Source organism: Ananas comosus, linkage group 2 (assembly GCF_001540865.1).
Source record: "Ananas comosus cultivar F153 linkage group 2, ASM154086v1, whole genome shotgun sequence".
Taxonomy (NCBI): Eukaryota; Viridiplantae; Streptophyta; class Magnoliopsida; order Poales; family Bromeliaceae; genus Ananas; species Ananas comosus.
In genome coordinates, this window is record NC_033622.1 from 136,738 (window position 1) to 163,759 (window position 27,022).

General features: G+C 35.4%; 1 protein-coding gene across 1 annotated transcript; it reads right to left on the reverse strand.

Annotated features, from left to right (window-relative positions):
• Positions 9,952–26,122, reverse strand: LOC109706459 (L-arabinokinase-like). The gene is made up of 29 exons (XM_020227279.1): positions 25,727–26,122; positions 24,643–24,750; positions 24,460–24,528; positions 24,204–24,287; positions 23,943–24,019; positions 23,266–23,332; positions 22,564–22,621; positions 22,178–22,245; positions 22,027–22,089; positions 21,743–21,796; positions 21,456–21,558; positions 21,249–21,358; positions 21,021–21,140; positions 20,669–20,725; positions 19,855–20,027; positions 19,296–19,461; positions 19,074–19,157; positions 18,061–18,186; positions 17,198–17,328; positions 17,038–17,119; positions 15,438–15,525; positions 14,261–14,304; positions 14,057–14,152; positions 13,886–13,962; positions 13,555–13,773; positions 13,269–13,434; positions 11,588–11,659; positions 11,156–11,359; positions 9,952–10,412 (listed from the first exon to the last, which is right to left on the reverse strand). Exons 1-29 carry the CDS (start codon positions 25,835–25,837, stop codon positions 10,287–10,289), a joined length of 3,003 nt encoding a protein of 1,000 aa, XP_020082868.1. The 5' UTR covers positions 25,838–26,122; the 3' UTR covers positions 9,952–10,286.

Here is a 27,022-nt window from a genome sequence, read left to right on the forward strand (position 1 = left end):
GGATTATTCATACATTTCACAGCGCAACAAATCGCTCCAAGTAATAATTACGTAATAGCAGCTCTCCTAGTATTATGTTATTTCTTTCTCGGCAAAATTTTCCATTAAAGTTACTTTTTTCATAAGTTATATTTGTACAACATGTAACATTATATTTCTCTATATTACACACTTAATGGTAGTAAGAAAATATAGAATTAAAAAAGAAAATCCTGATCTCCCAGTATATTTTTCTATTCCAACCTTAATTCTGAAGGACTTTTTGTAATTATAAGTTAATTCCTATGGCCAATGTATATATAGGATTGATTAGGCCGCAAACAATTAAGAGAGATTGCATAGCTTAAGCCATCACATAGGTCACTTTATTAAGATTTTAGAGTGTTTCCTAAACACTAAGCATAGCTATACTTGGAGGACAAGGTTGTTTTTAAGATCAAGACACATCAAACAAAGAGAATGGGACCAAGGTCTAGCATGTTCTAATCACTTGTAAAAGAGTTTTATGACAAGAACCAAACAGACCATGTGACCTGGTCATGTTAGAGCTAGAAAGAGCTAGATATACATACTTGTATCTCTCTCTCTCTCTCTCTCTCTCTCTCTCTCTCTCTCTCTCTATATATATATATATATATATAGATATCTTTGAAGCATTGTGTGTAATAAATTAATTGCATGATCATTTGATGTTAAATTGTCACCATCATCATCTAGATTAGAAGTTGTTTGGGTCTGTATCTATTTTAGCCTTTGGCAAAAGCTGTATTTAATAAAGCGTTTGGTATGATAAAAATACCATAGAGTTACTTGTGAATAAAAATAATTAACAAGTATTATATAGAAAGAAAATATTGAGGGGAAAAAAAAAGTTTAAAGTACATCAGCTAGTATGTTTGGCCACCAAATTTTCAAAATTCTAATGCTTCATGGCCAGGAAACAATATTTGATTCCTAGGTTGCAGTTTATATCACTATTTTTATAAAACATTTTTTCAAAAAAATTAACATTTTTTAAAAAATTTTTTATTTTTTTTGAAAAAATTTGGTGTTTGCGTAATTATGTAAGGTGCGTGAAACGTTTCTTTCCGCCAAAAAGAACGATAGAAGGGCTTCGGCGAAAGCAGCGCCGCTTTTCGCGGAGCACGATCCTCAAAGCACCGGCGTGCGATGCGAATACTAAACTAACCAAAAAATAAAAAAAAAATAAAATAAAAATGAAATAATAGGGAAAAAGAGGACTTTTATAGTTTTATTAATATCTTGACACGTGGGTTTAGTATTCGGTGGGTCCAGTTGTGTCGGGAATTTATTCTCTGGACCGAGTCCACCACGTGAATCTACGAATTGGAAGTTTGGAACATGATTTTTAACTCAAAAAAAATAAAATGTAATTGTCTTCGAGGCTCTATGGTAAACACTATTAATGGTTTAATTTATTTGTATTGTGATTTAAAATTTCTTTTTTCATTGATGCTATGATTTATTATTCTCCTGATTTTAAGATCGAACTTTTAAATTTATTTCGTTAGCGTGCTTTTCATTCGACTCAGAGTCGCATGCAGCATGTTTGCATAGGCCTCACTTATGAAATAAAATAAAAATGGGTAGTCCATGTAAGTAGTGGGAATTTAATGTTTATATGTATAATTTTGCTTTTGCTTTTGCTTTTATGGTTAAGTAATGTTAATCATTCGAGACCTATATTTTATATTTATATATATATACAGCTAGTTTTGATGCTATGACGACGTGTCCAACCATTCATCACCCATCCAATTTTAATTTAATAAATATATATATGCATGGTTCATATCATAAATATATATACATGCTAGATTCTTAATTATATATTTTAAAATTCTAATTAATACAGTACCCCATGAAAGGCATTAAATTTTTTTGTTGTTGCCTTGGTCCCAACACACCAGATATATAGTTAATTATTTTTTATGCTTGAACTTTATAATAATATATTTTCTATTTCTTTTGTTTATTTTTATTTCTTCTAATGCAATCAAACATGCCACATGATGCTCATTCAATGGTGTGGGCAAGTTGGGTCAGAATATATACATGGCTCAGTTCAATTGAAGGAGTTCAATATTATTTTGTGTCATATATTGAATAATATTTAATTTCCTCAAATTTTTTTTTTATCTGAGTCGCCAACATAATAATAGTAATTAAATGTTATGGAAATTTTATATGCAATATAAAATTATATATGTGTGCATGAGGGTAGGGCCCACCAATAAGAGCTTTGTATATGTGTGGTTGCATTTACTATATATATATATATACTACACCATCCTCCCACATGGAGAGTAAACATTTTCTACATCCACCACCTATTAATCTATTATTATTCATTAATTTGGCTAATTATATATATTGGGTTCTCTTCTGTCAATAACATGGTTTAGGTGCAACATGTTGAATCTTAAATTGCATAGAGAGAGAGAGAGAGAGAGAGAGAGAGAGAGAGAGAGAGATTTGCAACAACCAACATTATAGAGTTGGAATTAGAAAATATTATGAGCCATGACAGCTAAAAATACTAAGGCATATTATATTCAGATACCAAAGTTGGTATCTGATGTGGATTTGCTCACCAAGAAAAAAAAAAAAGAAAAGAGAAAAAGTGTGTTAAGTAGGTTTGACCATTGACTCTCTCCTGCTCCTGGCCAATTTTAGAACACATTGATGTATTATTGGATGAGATAGTTTTAACTTTTAAGCAGAAACGACAAGCTTTTAAGTTAGTGTGTTTGAAATGCTATGAAAATTGAGGACAAACAAGAATAATACAATCTAATTCTTTGGTTTCCCAACATCTAAATTATAAGCTAAAATATAAACTAATATCTTACTTACCACAACTCCATGCATGAGCAACCAAAACCCCCACAACACTATAAAAAGTTGCAGATAATACTCTACAGGAGTACTATCCCCAACCTTGGACTTAGCAAAATATTTCATGTGAACTTTGGCCCTCAATTAACACGTACACAAACACACTCATTTGGTCCATTGGTTTATTTGTGCCAACATTGCACAACATGGTGACAATAATATTCCATGTCAATATCCCCCACAACCTACACTGTTTGTGGTAACTAAGATTTGCCTAATCTTTGTGGGAGTGGGTGTCATGCAATGCATGGAGATGAGATAAAAACAAATTTTTTTAAAAAAAAGGGTCAGGGGAAGAAATGATTGATTGGATGGTGATGGGTGTGTGGAGCCAACAAATGGGGGACATGTTTTTACCATTTTGTTTAGCTTTTGGGGGACAGTTTACCTCTCAACCTTAGAGATGAGGTAGCATGGCATGAGGTTGTGCATTGGAAGTTAGTGATAGGGCTTCTTTTTTTTCTTTTTTTTTTTGGAATTAGTAAAAATATTCTTGGAGTTTGAGAGTGTGTGAACAATATTGAGTTGGAATCTTTCCTCCCACAAAGTTAAGATTGGAGGTTAGGAGGTGTCTTAATTTGGGGATTCAAGTTTAGTTAGGGAAACAAGAGGTACCATCAACTTATTAAATTTTGACTAAACTATACTTTTGAAGTGGTTGTTCATGCTTATTTCTAGCCCCCCCCTTTTTTTCTGGTATGATAATTATTGTTATCGAGTTTGTTAAGGTCATTGAATTGTGTTCTTAGCTAATTATAGACCCACCACAGTGTAAGGATTACAATTAAACTGTCTCTAGCTAACTCTTAATTAGAACAGTTGTGCATGAACGAATTAAATAATGCGGCTTAGATAAGTTAGTTGAACTAATATTCACGACGATCCATAAAATCACCTCCTAATTCCTTGATATTTGGAAGTCGGTGTGAGATGAAAAGACCTAATTTGCTTCGTACCTAAATAATTATTTTTGCTTTCTAGTTTAGCAAGAGCGCTATTAATTAATATAACTGTTCATCAGGTGATGCAATCATTTTACAATTTATGGCTAGCTAGCTATCTAAGGTCCCCAAACTTAAATACAGCAACAACTTGCACTAGTGAGAAAAAAGGGGCATTTTGATGGAACTACCTATTGCGACAGATTTAACTTAGTTATACAACAAGTTCGCATATCAGACATAAATAAGAAACGGACGATCAATATTAATAAATAGATTCATTGAATACCATCACTTTTTATTGACTAGATATATATCTCCGAACTCAAAGAATCTGATTTATATTATATAGTAAAACGGCTAGCTAGCTCTATTCAAAACATTACGCTCAACAAAAACCAAGTCAATTTTTGTTGAAGTGTCATTAGCAGGAAAGTATATATGCAAAGGTTTGTTCCTTCTTGAGTCTATCTGACCAATGGACTCAATGTTTAGCCTCTCTAGGAAAAAAGCAAGAAAATAAGATCAAATTCTCCTTTTAAGTACTAATTAATAAGAAGCCATAAAATAAGATCACACTCCCCTTTTTTTTATTACTAATGATCAAGCTTCATAAATGCCCTATGATTTGCTTACTCCCTCTGATTTTACAGACCCATTTGTCATTTAGATGTTGTTTGTATGGGAACACTAGATATCTAGCATGTCTCCTCAGGTGAAACCTACTTGTACGTTGCTTGGTCTTCACTTGAAGGTTGAAGGACCCAAAAAAAAAAAAAAAAAAAAAGAAGGAAAAGAAAAGATCCAGTACAATTTAGGGTACAGGAAATTTTCATAATTAATATTTAATCTTTTTAAAGCCAAAGACACAAAATTAACTAACAACAAAGTCCATTGGTTGACTTCTCATTTCTCAACTTGAGACAACCAATTGTTAGAGACCATGTACCTAAATTGTAGAAATTAATTTCCTTCAAATTGGGTTATTGTAAAGAGATGTGGCTCACGTACGTGTTCATTTCTCTTATTTATTTACACCATAAAAAAGAAATCCTTTACCTATATATGCTGCTTAAGCTTTTACCTTAATAGAGAATTGATATTCTTGAAGTTAATTTTGATATTGGTAGAACTGGTATATCTTATCTAGGCACAATTTGAGCATTTGTTTTGCTCTAACGTTATGATCAGTTTCCTTTCTTTGCTGTAGTTTATAATTAAGTCCAATAACTCCAATGTATACAACAAAGGTGAGAATTAGAATTATATTACCTAAAGGAACAAATTATTGGAATTACTAGTTCAAACAAAACTCCAATGTATAATTTAGCTGCCATTTATCTTTTATCATCTTGTTAATCACCCACATCACATGATTAAGAGCTTAATTTTCTCTTCTTACCTTACTATTCTTTTTTTTTTTTTGTTTCCTTTTCTTCTTTCTAACACATGGACCACTCTAGCCTAATCAAAATCAAATTTTAATGGTTACTAGAAGTTGCGTACGAGCACCGTCGATTCTCTTTACATCTTGGCTAAATCTTGTAGGTAAATGTTAATTGTGAGCTATACTTAAGCCTATAGGCATACAAGTTTGAGAAGAGAATGAAAAGCTCCCATTGTAATAGTTTTAGGGTGTTCTTCCTAAAGCTTAATTGAGTGTTTTCAATCGTTAGATAAATTATTTTCCCAAAAAGAGAAGTCGTTAGATAAATTATTGTGGACTTCAAATTGGCAATCTTTACTTAATAGCTCACAAACTTGTTTCAACGTTTCGTCGTAGCAAAAACTAAAAATCGACTTAGACATTTGCCAAATGCCTCGTTGTTGCTTCTTGAAGTATAAAAACTATTTCAGAAGTTAGGCTAAAAAGACACTAAATCAAATGCTAATATCTTTGATACTTCCGCAAAAAGAAACTTTTTAATTATTGGCTTCTTGTTCATGAATTGTTGTATCCTGTTAAGATCAATTGCAATCATCATGATCTAGGATTAACAATGGATATCTAAAATATCTAATATAAATCCAATTGTGCCTTGGGAACAAAAGGCAAAAAAGTAGGATTGATGGAGCTAACTCATTAGAAAGTAGTATTCAAAGGACTATCACAATGGGGCCATTTATGTGGCATGAAGTTCTATATAGTAACCAATAAGAAGATCATACTCGTAACAAAGAGGTGTTTACTCTAAAACTTTTCTTATTTTATTCCAAGAAGCAATTCCACTTGGATAAGGATCAATTATTGCAGGAGGTGTGCATTGAACCAACTCTTTTTGCAGCCACCGAAAACAACCCTTTTTTTTTAAGAGAGAGAAAGATAACATACTATCAATCTGTTTCGTTTATTTATTTTAAAAATAAACTTAGCTAAAAATGTGAATCAAGTAGGATTCAAACTTGGGACCCCGGGTAACAACCACCAAGTCCTTTGCGACTTGCACTAAGGACGGCCAGTCACTGAAAACAACCTTGGAACACTTGTTTAAGACTGAAATACGGAGTTAATCGCCAATTTCAATATTTCTATCATCGAAAATGAAGTAAAAGTACAAATGACTTGCTTCTTTTAAAAGTATTCTAACTCGACTATTTTTGATACAATCGATGGGCCTAATAGTTAGATTATAATTCTAATTTTGTACTCTTAATCAGTAGAGTCATGCATGTTAGGCTGATTATAATAGATGTTAAAGATTTCTAAGACTACTAAAAAGCATTCTAGGGCACAAAAGGATGCTATGATTGTGGTCTAAAGAGGATTGAGTGCATATCCAATTATTTTTACATAAGAATTATTAATTCTACAAATCAAAGTATATACTTTGACCATACAGAAGCAACCTTACTGCTATACCAAAGCGTAAGTTTACTCACGTATAATATAATTGCCGCTAGTCAATTCGCGTTTGAGAGGATCTTAGATTGGACATGGCATTAGCCCTTGCCCTAATTTTAAGTCCAATGGGCTCCACCCAAGTAGTTGAACTTGTCAAGTGCCAAAACGTAGAGGAGGATAAGCCCAAAAAATGCATTAAATGCTAAATATTTCAATCACCATCTTTTGAAGCATCCCCCAATATCATCACAAGAGCCAGCTAATTTGGAACCAAAAACCCTAGTGAGTGAAGTGACACCACATGAGCTCCTTGGATCTGTATAGATCCACTAAGGCCCATGTGTAGCACTAAAAGACACCAAATTGTTTCCCCACCTGTTGATTGATACATTTTCATTGCCTGAGAAGTTAAGTGTGTTTCTCATAACAAGGAGAAATATGAATACTTGTATTAATCCCACCCCCCCCCCNCCCCCATATTTGTGGGACATTCCATTAGCCAATGGGAAAAGAAGATTGATAAACTTCTTAACGTTTTCTCTTCGTCATGTCATACGTATAGCATGCATGGCCCGCCTTCGTGTTGGGTTCAAGTCAGGGACAAGTGGGTCAGGTCGGGTCCGAGTCAAATCTAGCCCTACGGAACGATAATTACAAGTACTTGGCACAGTATTTCCCACCCAATTGATCCCTTTCATGTAGGATTATTCGATCGATAAGTTGCCGACGCGAATGTGACAGACACAAATCACATATATATGGTACACAAGTTATTACTTGGTATAATCAATTGGTGTAAGTAGGATCAATTGCGCTGAAGTACTTTCACAAACCTCCACCGTTAAAGGTATCGACACACACAAAGAGCACCGACGGAACGGCACCGTCTGAGAAATGCACAAGTGATGCAAGGTAGGAGGTGCACCCAAATCTCATGAACCCTTTTGATGGCCAAAGATAGGAAGGGACATGCACAACTACTAGAATTTGCTCATCACTTGGGCCTGAGAGTTAAAGTTGGTGGGTGGTTGGGTTAGTGGATGATGCCTATTCCATCCAAAAGTTGAAGAGACCTGCAGGCCTCTCTCTCTCTCTCTCTCTCTCTCTCCCTTTGAAAAGAATGGGATCTTCCAAAGATCTAAAGCTGCAATCATGCCTTGCTAGTGGCTTGTTTCCATCCACCTACCTCTACCTCTACCTCTCAATGCTTTGCTTCAGTAAAAGACTATCTATGCACCCTGATTGATCAGTAAGGAATATATACTGGGGGAATTGCATATAATCCTACGATTTGACACCAATAAGAGATCAATGCTCCCTCTAGATCTCCTCATCACTTTTATTATTATTAGCAGTATAAGATAGGGGTGAATCAAAATATATCCTCTGTTGGTGGGAATATCTTTAATCTTTATGATGGCAAGGTCTCAAGTAGGTAGAGACGACGTAAATGGGTGAGTGGTCATCTCCAACTAAATATCTATCATCTCAAATTTTGTATTAAGCTCAGTTTCGAACAAATAAAACAAGAGCAATAAATGATGTTAAAAAAACTGTACAAATTAACGTAATATGATGTCAAATGATACCCGAACTGCATATGCTGCATTAAAAGATGCTTTATTCTGAGGGCCCATTTATAAGTTCGCATTGGGCCCCATCGTACGGACACCCGCATAGATATTTTAGTAGGCCGCAGAGGTACGGTTGATTCTCAGGGAGCCCCTTTATCAGATTTAATTGGGCCCAATTGCACAGGCACCCGCATAGATATTTTAGTGGGCCGCAAAGGTAGGGTTGATTCTCAGGGCCCATTTATCAGTTGTAATTGGGCCCAATTGTACGGACACCCGCATGGATATTTTAGTGGGCCGCGACTGTGTGTCAAAAGCCCGGCCTTCTTTCCTTTTTCGGTAAAGTCTGTTTTTGGTGTGTTTCGTTTTTTACCAAAAATGGAAAGTTTTGGTTTTCGACGCTAATCCACCGTTATTACCCTGGGGTTTACCGCATATATGACAAAGAAGTGTACAGTGTGCCACCCCTCATATGCGGGCCCCACATGTCGGTTTAACAGATATTTATATTTATATTTATTTATTTAATTTTTGGTTTTGTAAAAATAAAAAAAATGTTGTTGGTAATACAAAGCAAAAATGAACACGACACAAAATATTACCTTCTTATGTAATAGTACATAAACAATTTTTTTTTTTTTTTTTTTTAACCAAAAATTAAATGGTTAATTACATTTCCTGATTGATGCAATTGATGGGATGCACATTCCATGTGAAATTATCTGTTACCAAAAAATCTATGTGATACTTGTTAGAAAAGGCATACTGTTTTTTCCTTTATTTCTTTACTTCTTTTCTTCTTTTTTGCGAGAATGGTAGCTAGCAACCCTGCTTCGTTCTTTTTTTTTTTTTTTTCTTTAGAAATAAAAACAGTAAGAAATGTAAAGCCATAAAGTTTTGACCTTAANCCACGAATGCTAAGAGCATAAACAAGGAGCACAATCCGAGAGTAAGATTGACTATACACAAATATCCAGGTTGATCCCTCAAGTAATAAGCTTGTTCAGGATTTTCATATATTAATACGATAAATAAATGACATTAAAAGATCGTAATATGATATCAAATTATACCTGCACAATAGATTGGAGGAAACAAATCGTAAACCAAATGATCTCCCAGGCCCATGTAAACCAAATTGGGAGCCCAATCAATTTGGCCTCACAAAGCCCATCAAGTAGAGGTTCACTCACCAAAGCAAACAAATCGTAACAGTTCCTTTGTTGCATATCATTTTACATCATTCACATCACACCCCAAAAGAGAAAAAAACACACACACACACACATCTAGCCTGCAGAAGTAGAATTATGTTCATTTTCATCCAATTTGATCGAAAAACAGGACCCGACAAAAGTCACTTCTTTGATTGATAATCGAGAATCACGGCTCTATTTAATTTGCTCATGCAGAATAGCAAGAAAAACATGACGGCATTTAAAGACCAAAACATTTCACAAAGGTCATAATATGATTACCAAGAAACACAACTATTTTTAATTTAATCGAGCGAGAAATGGCAGCAGCAGGTTGGCCTCTCATCATAGAAAAATAAAATTCTATGGAGAAAATCCAAGACAAGAGCTATATACAGAATTCTTATGTTTTGGTGGAGACTGGAGAAGAAATTTAAATCCCATACTTCAAAACTAACTACTTTCTAAGGAACTAGATGGAGACAAACCGAACCATTCAGATTATAAAGTCCAAAAATTAAAGCATTAAGGCTAAAAATTTACACAGATCAAACTGTTCGGAGAACCTGAATCCTGACGAACAAGTTATCAATTATTATGCCAGACTAAAATCTATGCCCTGCAGAAGTTCTCATTATTACATGCAATTAGAATATTCTGCTTTTAGATAAGAGAGCTTAGCATCCTTTATACACAGCTGGGATCCAGGTTTTTTGTTTATTTAGTTAGAATTAGCATCGAGTGAAGAAAGCCGTTACCGATGTTCAGAAAAGCCCAATGTTTGTTGGGGTTCTTTCTTTTCCAGCTTATTCTGTTAAATTGAACCTGGAGAAGAGGGTCGTCGGCGCAGTTTTAGATATCCAAACTTTCCAGCACCTGGCGATGAGCCCTCGAAGAGGATCGGCAAATAGCCCGTCGCAGCTTTGTATCTTTGCTGGATCTGAAAGGATTCAAATGTACAACAAATATTAGCACAACTCTCTGCATGCATAAATTGGAGCACATGACGAAGTTGGTTATCAAGGAATCAAAAGAGGTTGAAAATGCGGACACACAAACCATTTTTGAAGATTTGAATATGTCGCATAGAACCCTTTGTTGCAAACTCGACTTATAAAACCTTTCAAAATAAGGTAGTGGACAACAGCTTTAACTTTTATTCAACACACCAAACGTACTATTTGTTTACTACCTTAGTTCTTCATTAATAGGCAATCCAAAAGTTATATTAGGGAGAAGAAGGTAAAAATGTATGGACAACACTTCAGCAGTAGGCCATACTCAAATAGATCTTCCAACTAGAGTTTTTTTTGTTTTGATTGACAGAATATGTAAATCCTGACTCTCTTTTTTTTTTCTTTTTTTTTTTTTGTCTGAGCTGTTCCAGCCAGTTGATATTGGAAATTTTTTTAGATTCAAAAGAGATTTCATTAAATTTAATTGCTCTGAACATTTCTCAGTGAATGAGTGAAAATGGAATTTCTGTTAACATTCAATGGTAATAACTAACAGAGCCATCAACTTCAACAAAATTGCTGATCTAACTAACCGGAATAACTCAGATAAAAACAACAAAAGCCAGGGAAGTGCCAATGAAAAGAAATTAAGTTGGAAAAGTTGACTACAGAATCGCCTATAGTTGAGGGCCTCAATACGCTTCTACAGAAAATAGAAAGAAAGTACCTCGAGAATTTCCTCGCTGCTTCGAATGCAATTCCGCCCAATCACACAAACAGAACCGCCAGAGCCCCCTCCAGTGATTTTTGCACCAAATAGACTAGGACTCCCATCACGCAATGATTTGCGGTGCTGCATTTCTTGAACTAATTTAACAAGCCTGTCAGTCCCATCGGACCCTAGTCCACAGTCATTGTAGCTATAGTGGCACTGCAGTTAAAAGACATTCAATTAAATTTCCGAACTCAAAGAAAGTTTTTTAACCATCGGACCCTAGTCCACAGTCATTGTAGCTATACTGGCACTGCAATTAAAAGACATTCAATTAAATTCTCTCTCACTAAATGGAAGTTTTGAAAGTCTTCTATATTTTATTGTTACCAGATTTTTCATTGGATTTATGAATTACTCTATTCAAAAGAGAAGCTCGAGATTCACCTGATACATAAGTTCTCCGAGCGCTGAGAGTTGCTCATCACTATTAGCTGCCGTTAATAACGCTTTAAAGGCCTACATGTAACAAAGAATTCAGTTTCCATAAACATAAATTTAAAAAAAGAACTTCATGATCAGAATATATCACCAGCAGACCTGGAAAATAACAATGATCTATTGGTTTACTTCACAGGAGTATACTGTTAATTGATAATACACAAAACAGAGAGGATATATAAAGGTATGACATGAAATTTAGTGGCTCTTACATGTATATACCTATGATCATCTCCATATGATTATTCTCTTGATCTTAAACTCAAGTCATCCAAATCAAGGGGAACATAATGTTGAAGGGTTACATATTTGCCTATATATATAGAAGGCACTTTGATGCTCAGTGGGAATAAAGATGATGGATTTCGCGCCACAGAATGAATCAAATATATATATATATATATACAGAGATAATTTAAAAGGGAAATAATTAGTCGTTTCAAATACATAAGCACACATATCTCGAATTTACGAATAATCACCATACTGGTAACTAATGGTTTCAAAAATTTAATCCCAACTGAATATCCTTCAGCAGTTGTTTGCTTAATTGCTTCTGCTGTTTGTATAGCATGCATTCAAGATTTCAAGAAAATCCCTGATATGTATGCAAACATTATTCTAGATTATAAATATAAATTATAATTTGATTGAACAATCATTTTACTGGCACTAAGGGTGCGTTTGATTCGCACTATGAAAGATTAATAGGAGTAAAAAAATATCCGAGAATCTTATTCCTATTCATCCTATTACGAAGAATGTAGTATTTCGGTGTTTGGTTCATACAGTCATATTATTTAGTTATGTTATTTAAAATTACGAAAAATATACAATTAATTTATTTATTTATTTAATTAATTTTAAATAAAAAAATTTTCAACATCTTTTTAGAAAAAAGAGAGAGAATGTAGGTTAAAAAGAGAGCATAATTAAACAAATAGAAAGAGGAATAGAGTCGAGGTTAGAGAGAATGAGAGGGTTGAGATTTTAGAAAAAGAGAGGAAGAAATAGCTTAATTTAGAGAGAGAAAAAGTGTTGAAGTTTAGAAAAAAAAAGAAGATAAGTTTAGAGAGAGATATGAGGTTAGAGTGTAAAAAAAAATAATACCAACTAGCCGGCGGGTGGGAAGAAAAAAAGAGGTTAGACATATTATAATTACTCCGATCCATTAATATAAGAATACCCACCCTCCCTCAAAGGAATGAGATTAGTACTTTGGGATGCATCTCATTCCCAAGTAAATCTAGTATTATCAACTAGATTACTTAGTGCGTTTAGCCAAATACCATCATATTTTTTTATTCCTATTGGATTACTAGGAATCTTAAAAAGATAGCGCGAACCAAACGCATTCTAAAAGGTTTCAAACATCTAATCCCAATTGAATGACCTTCAAAAATTGTTTTGCTTATTTGCTTCTGTTATTTGCATTGCATGCATACTTTCAAGTACCCATTACTGTAAAAGCTTATAAACCTAGTAATACACTACACTAGCACCGATGTGGCCACTAATTTAGACATAATGCTAACAAAGAAGTTCAGGCCAATACTTCGGCCCCCCCCCGAAAAAAATCCTATATACAGTAATTAGATAATGAGGTACTGTAATGATAGGGGACAACCTCAACACGAAAGTTTTCGTAGATGGGATGCCTAGTGGGTGCCTTGACACAGTAGGAACGTTTTGGGTCAATAACAGTTACTGTGTCATTGTGATCTGCATAGTGCTTCACAAATGTCTCTCCAGTTATGCTCTCTGGAAGGTTCTTTGCATAAACAGCCTCGTATCTGCAATTAAACATTTTATTCTTACAGACAGGTCACACTGTAATTTTCATAACATATATTTTACCGCAAAATTTTTTTCCTAAAAAAGGAAACACTTCTTGGAATTAATCATGCTCTTACCTATGTGGAGAAAGATTGCACAGGTAATCCAGTGAAGCTTCATCTTTGAGCAGCTCAATGCCTTGTTCTCCGTATTCATCAGAGTTCATATCATCTTCTTGCTGAGGTACACCCAGACTTGAGAGAGATTGGGAAATTAGGCCGGAGGCTGCAGATTTAATCATCTTGCGACCCATAAATGTCCCTATTCTCACAGATCCATAATCAGTCCCACCAACACTGCATTCAAAAGTAAAGGAAAAAAAGGGTTTAAATTTCAAATTAGTATTTACCTATAATTTTCTATTGTCTTAGTGAAGCTCTTAGTTCAATAAAATGTTCGTATTTTTACCTGTGACGAATTCCAGAGTCGAGACCCCAAAAACGTATATGGGATGGAATAGTGACCAATTCTTTCACCTCTGCAGGCTACAGAAATCAACAGAAAGATAAAAGGTGACAAAATATATAATCATTATTAGGAAAAAGGACAGAATTTCCCCAAGAAATAGCATTTACAAACCTGGCAAACCATAGCAAGCAGTTTGTTAGCTTCTCCGCAAGCAGAAGTCATTTGGTCCATAACCCCACAAGGTGCCCCGACGATGTGATTCTCTACCTGCAACAAGGTTTTGCTTATGCTTAATCTAATATGTGTAATATCACAAAGACCCACTTTTAACTACTAGAAGAATATGAAAAAGGAGATATCATCAAGTCAGTGCACCTTTTGACAAAGCAATGCAAGATCCCTTGGTGCAATATTTAATCCTAACAGATGCAGAGAAGCAACAGTAAGCTTTCATAGTAGATTTTCACAAACAATATAAATATAGAGAACATTAGATAATTACCTTAGACCACTAGATGCCATTAAGTTAGCTCAATAGCAAAATTGACCTTATGTAGAAGATTTTACGCAATGCTAAATAGAAGAGCTTGGAAAATGAGGCCACAATACACTTTCATAGCAATCTGGTACTATAATGCCATCAATTAAAAGCATAAAGCAAACAACAAGAAAGACATGAAATGTTCTTATAAATTCGTGAAACAAAACGACTTAAAGGCATTTGAAACGTAAAATACATTGTTTAAACTGTTACACAGTATATAAAACGTGTAAGCAAGGTCAGCAACACAGATATGGCAACATGGAGATCAATTAGACAGAAATACATCAATATATATATATATATATAGAGAGAGAGAGAGAGAGAGAGAGAGAGAGAGAGAGAGTTGAGCTGGAATGCTATCGGTAGCAAATGGGCTCCATTGCCATCCATTTGTTTTCGATGATATCCAAATCGACAATCGGTATTGTTGAACATGATCTATACCACTTGAAGCATTTAGAAATCAAATTTCATACTTTTCCGATATTATTCTCTTGTCCATCAAGTGGGCACAAAAATGAACAGCTGAAAATGAATATCCTCTAAAAAGTGATGATAGGAGTCTTGTAATCAAGATCGAGGGTATAGATCTTGTTTTAAATAGTTTAAAGAATTTTCTAACCAAAATTCAATTAATTTGAATATCTTCACACCGTTAAACTAGAAAACGCCCCGTATCGATCATTAAAATTACAAATTTTGAAACCCTTTGATCATTAGGTCAATGATGTCGAAAAGATTTGGAATTTGGTTTCTACATATTTCAAGTGGTATAGATTATATTCAACAGTGCATATCGTCGATTTGGAGGCTCCATCATTGAAAACAAATGGATAGTAACAGAGTTCATTTGCTACCGATAACATTCCAGCTCAACTCTCTCTCTCTCTCTCTCTATATATATATATAAGAATACCTTGTCGAGAGGTTACTACTTGGTACTAGTTAATAATAAATTACTAGTGCTACAATCGTTCATTTTAGTAAGAAAGGCATCAAAACTCTAACCATGAGCAGCAGCGATAGCAGACATGGTGCCAACCTCCACTGATGCAGAAGAAGAAACACCTTTTCCTTCCGGAACAGCAGAAGAAACCTGAAATTTCCATTGCAAGTAGAAGTGAATTTTCAATATGCTGATGGGGAAATGCCTTGATTTCAAGGAAGAGAGGAGCTGTTGCAGAACTTCAACATAAATCATATAAAGGCAAAGATGATCATTCTCTTTTCAAGAGCATAGAGGAACACATCTAAGATATATTAACACTCTAGAGTTATGCAACCAACTGTGCTGAACGTTAAGTAAGATCTCAAAAAGATCCACAATGTTATATGACACAACAATAGTATAGAATAAGTCTCAAATGCAGGCAAAGTGAAAATCATGGTATTTTATAGGGGTTTATCCTGCAAATTTTAGACCCTGGAATTATGATGCCCTGCTTCCCAGGGGAGTCGCTCATTCTAGAACTATAGTCCTAGCATGCTTAACTTTCCCAGGAGAGTCGCCCATCCTAGAACTATAGCCCTAGCATGCTTAACTCTCTTAACTTTTTGGTTCTAATCACCGCTCAACATGCTATAGTCAGACTAAGAGGTCTATGCTATGTTGCACAGATACGGATACGGGGATACGGATACGACACGATATGGATACGGTGATACGGCAATTTCTAAAACTTCTAGGATACGATACGCGGGATATACTTAAATAAAATATTATTTTAAATATATTTAAATGTATGTTGATTATATGTAATGATATATTGAGAACAATTAGAATATCTAGACTATATTAAGGAATATATTCTAATATGCATTAGCTTGTATAATTATTCTACATATGTTCATAAAAAAAAATAATCAATCATATAAAATAATAATTCAAAAAGTATCAAACCAACTATCATTCAACTTGATCAAATAATAACAATAAATATATAGTCGCACAAACTAGATAATTAGCCATTCAATATATATGTCTGATTTGTTAGTTCTATTATGAAAATAGTAATAAAAAAATATGCTAACAATTTAATAGAGAAGGAAAAAAAAATCATATTTTCTATAGCCTTTGTTGCTTAATACTAGGTTGACAAATTAGATGGAAGAGAGTAAATACTGTGTGAAGATAGAACGAGAGAGAGCGCCTTCTACCATTCAAGAACAAAAAGATAGATAAAATAACAAATTGAACAGATATTGGTGTTTTTCTCACTCGTTTCCTTCTTTCCAATAGATTTGGACGTGAGCTTTTAAAAAAATTTTAAGTTTCAATCATTTTAGACAAAAAAAGAACCTGGCCGTGTCCCCCCCGTATCCCCCTGTATCCCTCACATATCCGATATTTTTTTTATTTTTTAAAAATACTGGATACTTCATTCCCGTATCGGACACGTATCGGGCGCGTATCGGTATCCGATACGTATCCGATATGGATACGGCATGAAATTTGAAGTATCCGTGCTTCATAGGGTCTATGATATCTTATATATAGGACTATTTCAAATACTAGATGTGTCACAGGAATGACTTAACATTTTGTTATATTCATGAAAATGTGCACGAGTCTGATATAGAAACAGTTACATAAGCAAAAAAGAAATACCAGGATAGATATACTGTCAGTAAAGCGAACTCCAAGCTCGGTCATTAAGACAAGTATAGTTCCAGCAACATACGCTGCCCACCTGGAACATATGTTGGAGAAGTAATTTCAACAAATACAATAGGACATGCATGTCATCTTCCAGAGGTAAGCAACTCACTTCTGCGATGGATCCTCAGAAAAGAATTGATAAGCCTTTTCATATGAAATCGGCTCATCACCATCCATTAGATCTTGTAGGTCCATATCGAAGGTTGGTGCACGGTTACTCAACTCCGACCCGAATGATACCTACATCCAACATATTTAGCGAGAGAAAATTTTGACATAAAATTTGATTTAAAAATTGATAAAGACGAATAAACATTAAAAAGAAATTGAAGTTGGATGCACGGTTACTCAACTCCGACCAGAATGATACCTACATCCAACATATTTAGCGAGAGAAACTTTTGACATAAAATTAGATTTAAAAATTGATAAAGACGAATAAACATTACAAAGAAATTGAAGTTAATGATGGAGAAGGGGGTTGCCTAGGGCTGGGGGCTTACAAGCAGAGAAGTTTAAAGCCCCTAATTTCCAGCATGAAATCAAAGAGTTGATTTTGAAATAAAAAAAGCAATTAAAGTAGGATCAAGATCGCTTGTATATATATACCTAAAGAGACTATGTGAGGCCAAAATAACCCACTTGTTTCAGTGTCTTGCTAAAAAGAACTTTTAACACCACGGGAAGCCCCAGTTTGTAAGACTACAATGCTAGCCTTATAACCCAAACATAACTGTCTCCACGTTATTGGGTGAGTGACTGTTAGGGTGTGCCAGACCATCCAAATAGCTGATTGGTCAATAGAAAGGTCATTAAGGTGAAACTAACTTAAGGTATAAGAATTAAGAGCATCGAGAACCAATGGAACTTGCATGAATATTGAGATCAATGAATGCACTACTCTGTTATTAATCAGAAAATTAAATAAGAAAAAGAAATGATTTTGAGAGCAATTTTAAATATTGACAGTACAATTTGCAGCACAGGAATGGGCCCTTGTCCTTTCGCTAGCTGTCTTGCTTGCCCATGTCTCCAGAGCCTTTGCTTGCTTGGATGGTTCCTCTGGACAGCAACATGGCAAGCCTCTCGAATGGGCATCTAACAGTTAAAAGAAAAGAAAACAGAAGCTTAGAAGATTGAATAAATATATTTGTTCTAGGGCTATTTTTGCAAATAGCCCACTGATAAAATTTTATTTTAAATTGGCCATGTCAAAAATTTATTTGCAAAAATGGCCCTGCCACGCAAGCGCCACGTCAGCGCCACACGGGCGGGGTAGGAGTTTAAGTTGAACACGATGAATGGTTCACCGTGTCCAATACAAATATCATATTGGACACGGTGAACCATTCACCGTGTCCAATACAAATATCCCCACTTAGCCAAAAATTGGCTAAGCCGAGTTAATTGTATTGGACCGTGTCCAATACAACTACCTAGGACTTAGTCATTTTTTGGCTAAGGATGTATTAGTATTGAACACGGTGAATGGTTCACCGTGTCCAATATGATATTTGTATTGGACACGGTGAACCATTCACCGTGTTCAACTTAAAGTCCTGCCCCGCCCGCGTGGCGCTGACGTGGCGTTTGCGTGGCAGGGGCAGGGCCATTTTTGCAAATAAATTTTTGACAGGGCTAATTTTAAAATAAAATTTTGTGAAGGGGCTATTTGCAAAAAAAGCCCTCTGTTCTAGGTATAGCAATACTAAGGGAAGAATAATATTTCTTTTCTTAAGAAACTTATTTTGAATGGAACCACGAAATCTCCTATTGAGTCCCAACAAATTTTCATGAAATTCCATATTAGAAAGAACTTTTTTTTTCTTTCCCATGAAAAATATAATGGCTTCAGATTTTTAAACAAGCTTCTAATTGTACGTTCAAGAAGAAAGAATACTTCAAATAGTTTTCTTTTCAGCACGAAAAGAGATTATCCGGGAGGAAAGTAGCTAACTTTTTTCATCTCTGGTACAGCAGCTAACCTGTAAAACAAGGCTTCCAGAATAATCTGCAATACCTCCCATAACATCCAACCTTCCAGGTGCTCTTGCCACATAAATTTCCTCCTAACAGAAGAAAGAAATGCATAAATACGTGTATCAGTAACACCTCAAAAACAAAAAGAAAATGTCAACACATTATGATAGTATATGATCTATTATCAGCAGTATGACATATAAGAGCAGGTAGATCAAAATAAGGACCTCCCAGTCAAAAAGTGCGGCAGCAGCAGCCCTCTCGCGTAGCTGGCGCTTCTCGGGGCTCTTTATGTCGGCTCCTGTATCAAGTCCTGATAAACTCTTCAAGAAAACCACCGTATCAGGCAAACCTTGCAGATCCCCATGAAGTATCTCAAAGTCCTCAAAGCATCTAGCAGCAAGTACATAAAATATAGCTAATCACAATACACAGAGGTAGCACCAAATAAAGTAAAGAAGCCCATTTTGCAAAATAAATTTGGTACTTCGCATCCTTTTCATTTCGCAACTCTCAATCCACATTTTCCTTCTTTTAGCACTTCATGCAGATTTATTTTATGTAAGAAAATACCCCTGACAAGAATTTTTAATTTCTAGACTTATCGTGATAGGGTATATTCTATGCCCATGAAAAATTTCATCCAAAAAGGACTGGAATCACAACACACAAAGAGGAGTAAACTGTAAAAAGAAAAAAAAAGAGTTTGGTGGGGGGGGAGGGTTGCGCGCGGGGTAGTTCACCGAAGAAGGATACAAGAGAAATAGTAGATGTGACACGACTCACGATTCAACAGGAGACGCATTCCCATTAGTCTCAATACTTGGGAGGACAGGACGCAGGCCGATTTCATTTTCAGCTAGAGAATACCAATCCGGGATGCCTATATCTCTCCCAGGAGCTCTTTGGAGTTGATATCCAAGCACTATAGCATCACGCAATCGCCTTGCTCCACTTAACTATGCTCATCAAAACACAAAATGAACAATTACATGGGGGTAAAATATGTGCTTGGTCACTGTACTACCCCAAAACCGCCACTTGTCCTGGAACTTTTTTACTAAAACACTTTAGTCCATGTGCTTTCTCAGATATTGCAATTCCATCCCTGCCGGTAGAAGAAATCCAAGTTTTTCATTTAAAATGGCCATTTTACTTTCTGTAAAGCAGATTCCATGTTTCAGTGTACTTAAAAGGTTAAAAAGGTCATTTTATAGGAAAACATCATATGTTTTAAATTTTTTTCCAACAGCCAGGTAGAACTGCAATACAAATAAAAATTCAGGGACTCAAAAGTGTTTTAAGTGCAAAGTTCAGCAAGCAAGTCGCAATATTGGGATACTACAGGGACTATCCATATATTTTACTCTCAGAATATTGGCACAATAAGAATTCCTCATCCAAATCAAAGAGCATGCCAGGTGAAAAGAATTATATAGGAATTTGTTAAAAGGCAATAATCTATCCAGGGCTAATGCGGTCTTGTATCTTAAATGTTTAATAAAGATATTAAGGTCACAACAGTTTTACATTAAAACATAATTATTAGTGAAGTGTAGAATGAAAAATGAACATAAAAGGTCCTTCGATAATTATGCACCTTATCTGAAGCATAATTCTTTCCCGAAACAGTATCTTGTAGTATGCGGGCAGCCACCTGAACAGAAGATTATTAGCTCCCATTACATAATAAAGTAATGTAAAAGAAATATTCATTTACTTGCATAAGCTTCTTTTAGTATCTGCATGCATATTTGGTTTTCATTCTCCCAATGAAAATTTAAAAAAAATGGCAGCTAGTGCAGGCAAGATATTGGCCAAAAGAAAGATAAACAAAAATGAACTAGTATAATCGCCTATTCTTTTTGCTCAATCTTACTAAAATTGACTAGTATCTCTTTTATACTATACTCTTTCTCAAGATGCTATGTACAATTAGCAAAACAGAGTACCTCTCCACCATTAATTCCTCCCTCATAACAAGGACGAAGAGTGAGTGCACGCTCAAGGTAAGGTTTCCAGTGTCCAGTGAGCAAGTCCCTTCTAATCATCTCAACACCACCTTGATAATACTGCTCAAAAAGTAAAATGGAAATATAATAATATAAGTATATAATGAAGGATATCCAAAAAATGCATCTTATTTCTTTCGGTTATGAAATGATAAGAATAATTTCAACCTCAAGCATATTCCGTAAAAATGGCTCCTCGTTGAAGTAATCTCTGCGGACAAAGACGAATGGCAACTTGTATGCCAAAGCTTCACTTACTGTACCATAGCCAATTTTTCCTAACATAGCAAAAACACATGATAAAAGAGAATGAATAAGTAGGAAACCACACGCATCAAGTGATAAAAAATTCATTCAACTAGTTGTAGTTTTTACCAAGCATGCAGTCCGATGCTGCAATTAAATCAGGTGTGTAAACATCCTTCGCAAGCTTTATGAAATTTGGAGGAAGCTCTTGTTTGTCAGATGCACCACAGACCTTCAATAAAATAATTAAGCTTTCACATATGCAGAATTTCTCTTTACTTTTTGAATATCCTTTTTAATCCTCATCGTATATGTTATTTCTAATACTATTTTATAACAGTCTAAAAATAAAATATTAAATAACATATACTCATGCAAGCCAAGGAGAAAACACCTAATCTTCAGGAAGACCATACCAAACATAGCCAACCATCAGGTAACCAGTCTTGCTTTAGTTTCCATCCTGCGGGCTGAAAGAGAGATAATGGTCAACACGGTATCACATGTAGAGAAATAAGATGGTTGCACAACATACATTTAAGAAATTGACTCGTAGTGTTTTTATTTACAAAATTGAATACAAGATCCCAATTGGAACTTCATGTAGAACCGACTATACCAAAAGTATTTTCATGGTTAAGAAAATAAGGAGAAAATACATGCTTTGTGGTCGAAATGAAGTGTACATTTCATCACTTACCTGTCCCCCAAAGTTAAATATGACTACTTTCACATCATCACTGATCGCAAGTTCCTTGCGAACCTGAAGCAAAGAAACATCAATAAAAACTACAAACAAAAAAAGCAGATAAGTTGTGTAAGATCATTTTCTTGCTAGTGATTCCACTGACCTCAGAACGAGATTTGTGTATCCTTCTAACGACCAAAGGCACATCGATGACATCTCGAAAAGCAGGCACTAAATAATAAAAAGAAATTTTGAGTAAGGACAGAAGAACCAAGATCAGTAGCATAATCTCAAATTTTTTTAGTTTCCTAGAATATGACTAGTAGCATGGCATGCAGCACAGAACAAAATATAGACGGGTTAGGAGGGTATCTATGCAATTAAATATAAATCATTTTTGTATTTTGGGATTTCATATGCTACAGATATTTTAGAGACTTGGGTGCTCAAGTCAAACTATCTGAAAGCTTTGTGCACTAAATTTAAACTCAAAAATGACAAGCATGTAAGTGAAATTTTAGGGGGAAAAAAGCATGCAATTCAACATACTAGGACAATATCCAGGAAGTCGGAGCAGGAATTCACAATGAGAATAATCTTCAGCTATCTGCATTTTTATCGAATTTCTTCATTAGGTTGCTACATAAACCAAAGCAAACTTACTGCCAACAAAAAAAACATATGAGATGAAGAAACAAGAGAATGTTACTGCATCTACAAGACAAATTAAAGTGCAAAGATGTACAAGCAACTGAGCAAGTAGAGAGAATAAAGAGCAAGTAAAGAAAATAAAGAGCAAGAGATATTTTTATTTTGTATTACAATGTAAATAAATATGACCATCCTTGCTCAAGAACAGAAAAGAGAAATAGAAAAAGAAAAAGAAAACTCTCGCATATGACAGCATATAGAAGCCTCAAAAAGCTTGGTATCACACCTCTTTTGAAAATTTCTTTCTTTTTATATTTTATAACAGCTTCTCTTGTATTCTTAACAGAAAGTAGATTTCAAGCATTTTATGAACATGCATTAGTTTCGATAGTTTGCACAAGAACAGTACAACTTCACATGACATGAGCCAGGACATAAGATACCAAGTCTAAAATATATAGAAAACTATCCATCTTTGAACCTTTCAAATTGTTAGTTGGCCACTCTAAAATTGAGGGGAAGAGTTGCCAGTAGAGAAGAAAAAGAGATGCTTTTACTTAAACAACGACAATGAAAAGGTTATACGGAGAAGGTTTGAACCTGCCAGACAATAGAACGGTGATGGTGTCCAGCAGCCATGACATATTCTGCATATATAAAATCCCAACTACAAAGGGGAAGATAATTAGAAGTAACATTAGAACATTAGGTTTTGCAACTACTCAAATAATTTGTAAATTGGAAACCATTTCTGAGGAGACATAACTCATGAGAATACTACGAGGAACAGGTTTATAGGGTGAAACCAAAGTTTAAGTTTAATATAAAGAACCTTTATAGTCACATTTCAATTACTGAAGGTAATCAATAAAAGTCACTTGAGATGTCAAAACATGAAAACGCAACCACAATTAAAGATCATCACTGTTACCCTAGTTATTCTCCAGACAGGGAAACCAAAGCCACGCACTGCACCAAAGCTAACACATGCCCTATATGGACTAAACAATTTACAATAACAGGTAAGTCCTATTCTTATACTTTCAGGGATAGTGTAAAGTCTTAACAGTTACTAACCTATGATTCAGTGCACTACACATCTAACTCTTGACTAAGGGTAGATACCCAACATTTGAAAGCACAAGTACTGGAATGTATCTATCATGTCGCTTACTAAAATAGATTGTTGGGAAGTTATTCTTGACAACTGTTTCAAGGTTAAAACTTCAAAAATACATGTAGAGTTCGTCAGTAATATAATTTATTTCCTAAATCACCTGAAGTTAGTTACACAAACAGACCGAATTCCTGCATCTGCTGCCGCTCGGCATGCTACAGGAACAACATCTGAGACCTATAATACAGAAATACCATAAAAGTAAGCAAATAACATCCCTCTTCGAGTCAAAACGATGTTTCAAAGAAGTAATGCAGCCAATTATGATTCTAAGAATAATTTTAGCATGAAAGAGGGCAGAAACTGCAGCCTGCATATAAAAGCCCATCAAATAACAGAAATTATATGCTATGTTATGTACCACTAAATCGGCCTTGATAGAGTTCAGCCATTCCACTTCAGTTGCCAAAATAGACTCTCGAGGCACCACAGCTGTCTGATGATACTGCACTCAGAAGGCAGAGAAAAAGAAAGGGAAATTTACTTGATGGGCACTGGAGCAAGTAATTATCAAATTATTATCTCATTTAAACATCAATTTTTTTTAAAAAAAAATGCAAGTAGCATGAACACTTGTGTGGTGTCTTATGCGACGTAACTAAAACTTAAGACTGTACCTTCTCCAAAGAGGCAAGCCTATCCACTGTTAAAGCATCAGCTTGCACAGCCCCACAGTCAAGCAAAACCTGAAAGCCCACCATTCCACTAATAATATTCAAAGGATGTGCACCAAACAGTGGGAATTAACCAAGACTATGTTGCCTTTTAGAAGAATTTTGATATTTAAATGATTCACAGACCTTGCGGATGTGTAGATTGGAAGATTGAATCTCAGTGGTGAAGACAAAGTCCGGAGCGCCTGTTACCACATGTACATCATGCCCAGCTGCAATCAGATGGCGCACAACCTGAAAAAGGAAAGATAAGAAAATAACAACAAAGTGTCCAATTTGTTCCTCTATGCCCCGTGTGAATTAGCTAGTACATGTGCATTCCAAATAGTTGAAAAGAAATTTTCTATTATAATTCAACAGGAAGCCATCAAGATTCTACTGCAAGTCACGACTAATACCCATCAGCTAAATTCCTTTATCATTCACATTAATTTATTAATTTAATAAATAACGCACCTTTTTATCCAAATAAACAAAACCCCATCAAAAGAAGAGAATATCCAGATGGGAATCCAGTTTTAACATGGACAGAAACTTAATAAAGATTGCACCTTTTTCTCTGAATAGACAATACCGGATTTTTGGCTACTCATTTTGCGTGTGTTTGCGCTTGAACCCGAGTATCCAACTAAAAGTAAGCCCCTGTTTCCACTGTTGTATGCCCTCAAGAAACCCAAAAAAAAGTACGAGATATTCTTATCATCCGAAGTAATTTAATAGACATTGGATCTTTTTCTTGAATAACAAATTATAGCCAATACCCAATACCCAATGTCGAAAAGAGGATAGGATAAAAGAAAAGAAAAGATCCAATCCATCAAAAGAGATCCTTTCCACGCAAAAAATAAAAGATAAAAGAACCCAATTTAACGATACAATTTTTCTGCTAGATTCTATTATAATCCACATAAGCTTCATAACATTTTGCACCCTTTTTTCACACCCGATCGTCACCTACTCACTTCACGCAAATCTCAATTCCCCTCAAGAACTCAAAGAGATCACTCTTTTGTCATGCCTGAGCATCTATAGTATCAAAATAGCTTATCATCCCCACCGCCATCCTCGTCTCAGAGCATTACCATACTCGACGGGTTGCGGCGAGTCCGGGCTATTACATCTTTCACCATCCGTAAAAGAGAAAGAAAGAAAGAAAGGAGAGAAGAAGCGCGAGGGGTAAGGTGTAAGGGGAGGATGGTGGGAATAAGACCTCGACGACACGCGTGGCGTGGCCGAAGCCATGGCCGGTGACGTAGTAGGCAAAGACGAGGTGCTCCCGAGACGCCGATACCCCGACGTCGCCCCCATCCGCGATCCTCATAGCACTCACTCCCAAACCCCCTTTCCCCCACAATCACCCTTTCTCTATATCGAAAGGTAGCGAATCCTTCTCCCCAGTTCGATCAAACAAGAGGAAGAAGAAGAGGAGGAGATCGAAACCCTAGAGGAGAAGAGAGGGGAGAGGAGGAATGAAGGGGATTACAAGGGTTTTGGGGGCTTCTTTGTTTGCCCTAATTCGAACGAGAGAGAGAGGAGAGAGGAGAGAGGAGAGAGGAGAGCGGGGTTTGTTTCTCTTCCCTATCTCTCTCTCTCTCTCCTATCTCTCTCTTTCCAAAAATAGAGAGCGAGGCGGGTAACCGCATTCGTTCATTCCTAACTACGTTCTCTCTCTCTCTCTCTCTCTCTCTCTTCGTCGTCTTCTCACAAAGGCTCCCCAGGCGCACGCGTGTGCTTTGAGATTCATGCTGCGCTCTGTCCGTTGCGATCCTAACGGGACGAAGAAACCCCTCCGTGCACCCGGTGCACAGTACGGCTCATTCACCGTGGGTACAACTTTCGATTTAGAAAAGTAGTAAAAAAGATTTATACGGTTTTGGTGGTTAAATTGAAATTGGGATAAATGATTAGATTAGATTATGTTGGCATTCGGTTAAATCGAATCAGGTGCGCGTTCATAATCGGGCTCGATCCGACAGTTATTATGTTGTCTAATTTGATTAGTATTAATCTCGCTTTTAAATTAAAAAGCTAATTAGAAATAAATTCTAATCATATTAGAATAACAATAAATAAATGATTTGGCTTTATCTATTAGGATTTTAGAATTCCTTATAAATATACAGACGATCTCACATAAAATAACGAATAAGAAAGAGAACGAACAAAAAAAAAACTAAGAGAGCCTATTATTCTAGAGTGTTTTGAACGGTGTATTGGAAAGCGTGCTCGTTTGTAAAGTTTGGAGTGAAAGAAGATTTTCAAGCACGATCCGAGAACACGTGAATCAATCTCTACGATCCGGACTCGTTGCGTTCTAGCACAAATTGCTTCCGTAAAAAAGTACGAGTAAAAAGGTATGAGCAAATACTTTCGCTGCGTTTCTACATGTTATTTCAAAATTACGTATTTTTTTCAAATTTATTATACATATATATTAATACATATATGGTGATATGGATAATTACGTGCTAGTGAAGATTCTTACGTGTATTGATAAGGATGGATA

Coding starts and splice junctions, on each gene's coding strand:
- LOC109706459 (XM_020227279.1), bottom strand. CDS start 25,837: ATGAGGATCGCGGATGGGGGCGACGTCGGGGTATCGGCGTCTCGGGAG. Junction 21,797..22,026: donor TATTTAACTTTGGGGGACAG/GTAAGTGATGAA, acceptor TCTCTCTTTCAG/CCCGCAGGATGGAAACTAAA. Junction 18,187..19,073: donor CTGGAAGCCTTGTTTTACAG/GTTAGCTGCTGT, acceptor TTTAACTGTTAG/ATGCCCATTCGAGAGGCTTG.